General features: G+C 38.4%; 2 protein-coding genes across 2 annotated transcripts; one reads left to right on the forward strand and one right to left on the reverse strand.

Moving 5' to 3' along the window:
- Window positions 1-141: 141 nt before the first annotated feature.
- LOC105691604 (calreticulin) lies at window positions 142-4,095 on the reverse strand. The gene is made up of 8 exons (XM_012410205.3): window positions 3,937-4,095; window positions 3,137-3,241; window positions 2,819-3,022; window positions 2,385-2,536; window positions 1,764-2,030; window positions 1,434-1,670; window positions 1,064-1,207; window positions 142-844 (listed from the first exon to the last, which is right to left on the reverse strand). The coding sequence occupies exons 1-8, from the start codon at window positions 4,019-4,021 to the stop codon at window positions 827-829; spliced, it is 1,212 nt and encodes a 403-aa protein (XP_012265628.1). The 5' UTR covers window positions 4,022-4,095; the 3' UTR covers window positions 142-826.
- A 63-nt stretch (window positions 4,096-4,158) lies between these two features.
- LOC105691602 lies at window positions 4,159-7,919 on the forward strand. Its single transcript, XM_012410204.3, has 3 exons — window positions 4,159-6,274; window positions 6,935-7,122; window positions 7,340-7,919. The coding sequence occupies exons 1-3, from the start codon at window positions 4,609-4,611 to the stop codon at window positions 7,394-7,396; spliced, it is 1,911 nt and encodes a 636-aa protein (XP_012265627.2). The 5' UTR covers window positions 4,159-4,608; the 3' UTR covers window positions 7,397-7,919.
- The last annotated feature ends 1,110 nt before the right edge of the window (window positions 7,920-9,029 follow it).

Here is a 9,029-nt window from a genome sequence, read left to right on the forward strand (position 1 = left end):
AAAAAGATGAGGTAGTGCCATTGATTTCGATTTATAGAATATTCAGCGACTTCGTTTACGTGACTTGCAATTTGATCAAACATTAATTACCTTGTTTGAATAGAGTGAATGAATAAAGAAAACAAAAAAAAAAAACTAAAGTCTAGAAAAGTCTTATTTCATTTATTACATCGGTATTGGTGGTTTGATACATTAATCAGCTATTTTTATCATTCAGTCACGTTTGCACACACCCATCACTTTTAAATTCACTCAAGTTCGCAATGCGTGTCTACGACGCGTGCGCCGTCAACGTACGGAGAACGAGATAATACTAAGATTGTGTCGTTGAAGTACATCTCAATTACTTTTCCTTTTATTTTAATTATGTATAAAAACACTTGACAAACAAAAACGGAACAACATAGTCTTTTGGAGCTGATGGTGGTGTGGACACGGGCATGACATTTGTTCCTGTAGAAGTTTTCTACGTTCCGGAGATTCTTCAATAACTGAAGTTTGATTACGATAAATAGCGGTACGCACGCGATCTTTTTACAAATACCCAGGAAACTGCAGGAGATTTCTGATTGTTTTTCAACTAAATTTTACAAGTATTAATATGCCTTGGCAAGTAATCGAGTGTTGTCAACTTGCACAAAGTAATGTTTCAAATTATTTTTTCGATCCTGTCCACACACACGTTATCGGGTGCGTCCGAAGCATACTGTACTACTCTCCGTAAAATTTTATACCAGTTGTCTCACTCTTGCAATGGTTAATAGCGTCACACAACTAGGCAGCTCCTGGAATACAGTCTGTGTTTGTGCCATCGGAGACACACTATTTACAATTCGTCGTGTTCCTAAAATGGAGTAAACAGAAAAAATCTGGTTATCTATGGATATTACGCCATGTGGTACTAATTATAAGAATCGGGCCTCGATTATTTATAAATTTCATCAGCAACGAGGAATTCCAGCGTTTATCACTCATCGGGTTCGGAAGTCGTCTTGTCATCATGTTCGCATTTGCATATGAAAAATTAACCAGGGTTATGCGAGCGATGCTCAGTTATACTCACAGAGTCTTCAGGATCAGGAATAGTGTTGTCTTCTTCGTCGTCATCGTCATCCTCATCGTCTTTCTCTTCACTTTCCTTGACTTCTTTCTCTCTCTGTTTCTGTTCTTCGTCATGTTGAGCTTCCTTCATTTTTTTCTCTCCCTCCTATAAGTGGAATTAATTGTTTTGGTGACAAGTTCATGCTCGATTATCACTCGTGTAGATCTTTGGAAAACAGTGTTGTCAGTAACGAGGAATTCCAGCTTTATATCGCTCATTATAATCGGACCCGCTTTTGTCATCACGTCAAAAGTTTATTATGCATGATTAAAAGAGAAGGCCACTCAAGCTTATCAAGGTTCTTATCATGTACTATAAAATAAATACTCACAATAGTTGGCTTCCAAACTTCCTCTCCGACTTTGGCTGCAACTTCGGGATCGTCGGTGATGAGAACATTGTCAAAGATGGTGCCAGACTTAACCTGCCAGAGATCAAAACCAATGCCACAAATCTCATCACGTTTATAAAGTTCAGGATCTGGTTGGTATTCAGGATTGTCAATTTCAGGATGAATCCATGGTCCCTTGTAGTTGGGGTTGTCTATTTGTTTAGGTTTCCATTCGCCCTGAAATTAGAAAATGCAAAAGTAAGTGAATAAACGATTCCTAGCTGCCTTGATATATGTATACCAGAATAGTATGTTTACGAAATTTTTCACCTTATAATCAGGGTTATCGATCATCGGTGCTTCCCATTCTCCATCCATCTCATCGTCCCAGTCATCTGGTTTGGTGGCTTCTGGATCAGGAATATGTTCTGGTTTGTCCCAGTCTTCAGGTTTCGTGTCATCGGGATCGGGAATGGTTGCCTTGTCATCCCAATCATCAGGCTTGCTAGTGTTGGGGTCCTTGATTTTTTTGACTGGTAGAAACTCCCAATCAGCTTCCAAGTCTCCGGACTCTACCTTTTCGTTGTCAATCAAAACCTGAAGTGTGAAAGATAATTGAAATGAGCTAGCAAGTCTAGAAAACTTTGATGACATTGGAAGTAGGAATATTATCACCCCATTATTGATGTTGAAACGTAATAACGTGGACATGATCTGTTAGTCTGTTGAAAAGCTTTTTTGTTTTTTTAATGAAACTCTCAAGTTAAGATATTTGTGTCTTTGCTAGGTACCTGGAATAGGTATGATAATGTATGCAGGGCATAAGCAAGACTGTTTGACTTTCCGAATACCTTCCTAGCACTTCTCCTCCACAAACGAGTCACTCTATGCTCGGTTTTTCTAATTTATTATAGTAACATATGTAACATATAGTATATCGCTGTATTTTACCTCATAGGTGTTGTCAGGCCTGACAATCAATGTGTAGAGGTGAGTGTAGACATCATCTTTGCAGCGAATGTCTTTGTTGATCAAAAGATTTTTTCCCTTGTAGTTAAAGATGACATGAACCTTCTTGGTTCCAGGTCCGCAAATATCCGGTCCTACAAATGGATAGAAATTTCTAATAATGAAACGAGAAACAACAACGCCTGAGGGTTTCAAGTATTGATCTTTTGTCAAAGTGATTAGGAAATTCCTCCTCAACTTCCATGTAAACAAATGTTTAAGGCCGAACAATGTTGGACCAATTCCAGAGAGCTGTCGTATAAATATGAAAAAAAACCATATATTTTGAATCAAAACTAGAGGAACAAAGTGTTTGTGAATGAGGAGTCAGTGTATGAGAAATTTAATGAAGTACGTCAGGCTATCTTTTTACTCACCAAACATGAGAAGATACGGACTTTCTCCGTGCATGTCCTTCTGGTCAAGTGAGCAGTCAAAAACCTTGGCATATCCACCACCGCAATCAATGCCCTGTTCATGCTTTACAGAGAACTGGATAACTAATGGTTTGTCCTTGTTGCTAAAGGGGGTGAACTTTTTGCTAAGTCCGTAAAATTTTGCATCCTGAGAGGTTTGAATACCTACAAAGTGAAATGAAAAGACACAATTTATCAATTTTCCAAGATGTTCATTACAACTTTAATATTTAATTTTAGAGAAAAACTAAATTTAATTAAAATGAAAATTATATATACCTTTATCATTTTCAGGATCATTCCAAAACTTTCCATGACTTAGTACAAACTTTCCAAATTCTTTTCCAGGGTGCTCAGAATAGACCCATTCTGTTTCCCATGAATCTGTAATTCAAAGATGACGAAACTATTGCAATGGGACAATTGGGTAATTGAATAGTTCGTAGTCCCAAAAAGAAAAAAAAAGGGAAAAAAAAGAGTACAGCAATTGCTAATGAATTTTGTGAAGAAGAGTCGAATTCGTTCGGAGTATTAGAAGCGAACGTCAATGAAATCGAAGAATTGGCCGGCCGGACATAAAATGTGGCGCAGATGGTGGCTGCGTTCAATAATTCCCACTTACGTTTTCGCCACTTCGTTGGCTTTCGCGTGTCGTTTTCGAGACCGAAAAGTTAGTGCAACAACGATATTCTAAAGATTTTTCGTTTATGCAAGGTAATAAATCCGGTAGAATACGACCGATCTGTACTGTAATTAAGTTATTTTAGTACGGTGTCTCGCGAATACAGGATACGGGGCGCTGACCTACCGGTAGTTAAGTAATTAAATTATTGATATCAAATTCCGTAATAGAAGGGGTTATTGAATTCGTAGTAGAAAAACGATTTCCGTTTGTCTCAAATTCGCTACACGAATTGTAACTTAGTCAGGGTGTGGTTATGATTTTCGGCCCGAGTTTCTGAGTGAATTGCGATAAATTTTTAGGTAGGTTCATTGTCAAATACACTCGCTCCTCGGCTACGGGGGTAAACACCGTGGAAATTATTAAATTTTAAAGCTTAAAAATATCTCGTACTTACCATCAAGGAACTTTTCCTCAAAGTAAATCTCCCCGCACACCGCGGAGATCGCCAACAAGGCGAAATACGGGTAAAACGATCGCATTTCGGGCGCCGGGATCGCGATATAACCCGAGTCTATGAACCTGCTTTGAAGAGGAACAAGCCAATAATGCCGGAACACCGTGGCGAAACGAGAAACCGAGGACTCGAGGCAGACAGATGGAGAGTCCTGATTCGTTACAATAATTCAACCAATAAACTCTAACCACGCTCGACCTATGCGGCGCCGCTACGTTGATGATGACTCAACCAACTTGCGTTTCTAAAATACCACGGAGTGTTGATAAAGCAGAGATACCAGGAGCGCTATACTCATACCGTTACTCGCCGACCGAGGATTGTTGGTATCGAACGTCTCCCACCGACCTCACTACTCTTTAACGACGCCTACCGGTTAAAATGCACCTAAACCTAATCCCTCAGCATAACTCAGACTATGGATACAGACAGGATTTCATAATCCGTATCCATGGCAACCAATCGTATACATCATAGCGACTGTTTTGTAATACACTACGAACAGCTGACTGAATGTCAAAACCGAAATTATCGTTCGATCGTCAAAAATTGTGAAGAATATTCGAAATTTAAAAAGTGCTTCGTGTAATCCGTAGTAATCAGGTTGAATTAATGTCGCGATCTAAGGCAACCGTGGCGTTGATGAAGCTCAAAGAAATCGATAGGAAATACAAGATAAAAAGCAACGAAGATATCAAGTGCTTGCGGTATTCGAGCTTGAGTGAGATTAGTTCGATCGATAGTGAGGACCCAATTAGGAGTGATCATGGTTTCGGTGACAATGGTAACCTAATAACTACAAGAACCAAATTAGACATAAGGATACCAGACACTTATGTCAACAAGCAACGTAGTTTGGAAGCATGGAAAAATGAATCAGGCACAGAGCTGCCTACCATTTTCAATGAATTTGATGATACTTCTTCAAGGTTGGAGACGATTCATCCCCAAGTTATGATCGACAGTGGTAGGACTGAAGTGAAAAGAATCGCAGAGCCAGCTAGTGAAGGCAATCTCAATAACAAGTATGGCGACGTTCTAATGAGTGAGAAATCCAAAGTGGATATGGCGAGCTTGATCAGCAAAGAAGTTATCCAAATTCAACGTCAGTCTACTGTACGATCTTCACACCTGGTTTTGAACAAATCAAATACTTGTACTAATGAAGAAATTACTGTGAAGAGTGTTGAATCGATGATTCATGTTGAAGAAGATGAAAAATGTAGTGTTATGGAAGATTACAATGATCAATCAACCTTAGTTGCTTCCGTTGCCACTTATTCGGAAGACTTTGTGAAGACCCCTTCTGATATTTTGAACCTTGAAGTTTCACTGTCATTAGAATGTGGAAACAAATCTTCTCTCACCCTTTTGGATCAAAGTAAAGTTAGGAAGGACCAACAACAAAAATCTCTATTGCTGAGAACCGAAGCAACGGTTTCAGAAGTAGAGGAATGTGACACAGCTTCAGGTGCTAATCTCAACGATTACAACATAAAGAGCATTGAGCTTAGTGTCAACAGTAATAGAGGCAGTAAAAAACAACGAAAAAGTCCAAGAGATTCAACAGTCAATTCAACTAGGGAATCTTACGTCTCAAAACCCTCTGCATTTCTACCCGATTTCGAGAAGAAACCCGATTTGCGTCGCTCTCAATCTCCTCACACCGCTGCCCTCTCTAAACGGGATCAGCTTGGAAAAAAAAAAACGAAGGTTTCTCAGAATTTGAGACACGAAAGAGCATCGATGGCAGCAAATATTGAAGAAAAAAAGAAACTGGAGAAAATCCGTACAAAGGCTGGTGATTTTCCAACCAAAGACTTTTCTGTTACTGAAAAACCTCGTCAGTGTTCGCAAAAAAATATCAACCCTGATACTCGGACGAAATGTTCAGATAATTTTAAAACCGAGGAGATTGTACAAGGCAAAAAACGGGGCGCTATTGCTAACGTAAAAAATCGAACTAGAATTAATTTGGGATCTGTCAAACAAGAAGCAGGTTTTCGATATCACACCAAAGACGTTGAGATGATGAGACGGGAGATCAGGAAGGAGCTTCGATTGCAACGGGAGAAAGACCATCTGCGAGATCGCTTTCGTTGTTACGTCGTGAAAATGATGGAGAAAGAACAGAGGTTCATGACTACCGGTGCAATTAGACACCGGGATCGAGATGACCGTAACAGCGCAAGTGATTTTTCGCGCCAAACGGATAGTTTTCACGAGTATTTTTTTAAGCCTCTCGACCTCCCGAACGTTGCCACCTTTAAACGACCCGGTAAACTGTTGCCTGCACTACTGTAGTTTACCGTTAGTTCTGCTGCGATTTCGAACTTGCGTCTCGACTTACTCGATTCGATATGCATACTACTATACCTATAGCGCTTGGCCCACTGTTGTGAGCGAAGCCGCATACTCTGCCTATTATATTCATGTGACAATTTTGCGAAACGTGTCAGATTATTTTGAGATACTGGACTCATTTCACGAACGTTCAAAAATTCCCAGTAAGCGCATCACACGCTTTTTCCTATGTCTATTTTGTCGATTAAATTTGCTTGTAACGTTCAAAACGGTTGCAATGTTGAAACGAGCTTATAACTTTAATTGTGTTTTTTCGGACAATTCGTCGGAAAGTCCCTTCATATTTTAAGATACCGCACGTTCGGCTTTCGCTTCCTATTGACCTACCTGAAAAATATTGTAGTCCGAACTTTAAGAAGTAGGATTGCCATCAATTTCGTTTTTTCCCCCTCAATTTGTTGTGTGGAGTAAACAGAATAACGAGCAGATGAAAAATCATGAATCGAATTCCCACGATAGGTTTAATATACCCATAATTGATGGTACCAGTTTCATTCGTTGACAATCTTCAGGGCGTTGTGCATTGTAAGAGTTAGCGCTTGACATTGAAATTTTGTTTTAATTTCTGATTTAGATCTCGAAAATGATACCTCGTACGACTTTGGCGACAACAGGCATTTGCATTTGAGCGTGATTCGAGAACGTATACTCGGCATACGACATTGGCTCAAACAGCATTTTGTCCTTTACAAAGACTATAGTAAAGTGGTATCTACAATGAACTCAGAATACGTTCCAGTCACTTTACAGGAAACGAAAAAGGTACATACGATCTTTTAATATGCCTCATTTCTGATTGATATGCATGGAAATCTAATTCTATTTATCCTTCTCAAAAGAGTTATATAATTACATTTTCCATTCGTATAAATCTCGAGCTAATCACAAAATCAAAGATTTTGACTCTGAGATTCCATCAAAAAGTTATTGCTATCTTTATTATTATCAATATTATTGATATTCGGTTTTTCACTTCCAGATGATTCGTGACGTACAGCGATTTTATAAACGCGAACGGCTACGTCACGTGAGATGATATTCTAAAGTTACATTTTAAATATTCCTCTATTAAAGATTTGTGTCGGGATTTGTGTTATCCTGCATGGATTTCTTTTCCATAAATTAAAATACCGCGGTCACCGCATAATACACAGGTTGAAAAGTGGTATGTACGTACGTACAATGTACAGGTACTTCATACAATGTTTTACTCACCTAGGTATACGTGGGTGATTCGGTTCTAACTGTGTTTTTTCGAGCAAAAAATTTTTCCATTTTAGAAGTAAATATTTTTGGCTTTTTCATGCACATACTTACAATTAGTTCATTTAATGTCAGAAATTAGTGTGCAGAAGCATTTCACTGCAACTTCAAAATAACGAAAATAGGAATAAAATTAAAAAATTTTCACGCTACGTTGATAGTGACATGTTTGTCCATGGTACGGACGTAAAATGAGTTAATGTAGATATTCATTAGCAAGAATGATGAAATTAATCATTGAATTATATGTCAACATGTTTTAACAATCTTTCATTAAATATTCAAGTTCTCAATAACTAGTACTTTTTAATTTATGATTTTAGGATTTTTTACAAGTGATGATTTTTTCGTTTGATGACGATCGTTGCTTCTTATTACTGTTTTATGACTACTGCTACTTGATCATCTGCTTACAATTAGCAGTATGGACACCATTTTCAATAATAATTTGTATAGACGAAGAACATCATAACTTTTACGATATATCCGAGAACAGGACACGACACGGTTCTGACAGTTGAGTATATGATAATCCATGTATTATTTCAAGTGTTAATTATTTCATTTGAAAAAATTGATAGAGCATGTTAGGTATGGTACGGGGCAGTACCATAGAGATTTTATGAATTCATTGATGCGAAGGGGTCTCCCGCGTGTGTTATTTTTCATACCCCCCCCCGCTGTTTTTGTCACTTGACAATAATTCATAATCGTCTGATTTAAACGTACGTCTCAACGCTTTTGGGTTGAGACTTGACCAACCCAATTATGAGCAGACTTCTTGCTCACTTATACAAACAACGAATGGCGAACGGTAAAGAACAGCAAACAGCGGAAAGAAACGACGATAGAAACGACCAAGACCGCGGCGGGCTTAATGGTTCAGGGGAGAACGTGTCGTTACTCGCGGTGGCTAGCACTCTCTGCCAGTAGCTTTCGAACAGCCCACGGTATCGCGTCTGATCTGTAGAAGTGCTATTGGTGTTTTCTAATTTTGGCCCAGAACAGCACCAAGCGCGAGATTCTTGAGGGTGGAATTCAATCCTAGCAAATAGAGAAACTATTAACTATGGTTGAATAAATAACCGCAGTGTTTATAGCAAATTTTTTCTTGGTCACGTTTTGATGAAAAAAATCAATGAAAATATAAAACAGAAAGAAATGGAAAATCCAGTATATTATCCGTTTTACGTTAAATATGACGAATAGATTTTCTTGTTACTTCAACTAGTGCGCAGAAATTAGTGTCGCTCGTGTGTCCAGATAGTATCGCATCTTCTACTCTTGTAACCAATAATCGACGTTACTCTTCCTTGATCCAATAGCTGTAAATTGAATGAATCTTTCGGCTATGCCAATATTTATAATTAAAGCGTCTCTTTATTGTTGGTGAGTTTTTTTTTAAT

This window comes from Athalia rosae, chromosome 1 (assembly GCF_917208135.1).
Source record: "Athalia rosae chromosome 1, iyAthRosa1.1, whole genome shotgun sequence".
NCBI lineage: Eukaryota > Metazoa > Arthropoda > Insecta > Hymenoptera > Athaliidae > Athalia > Athalia rosae.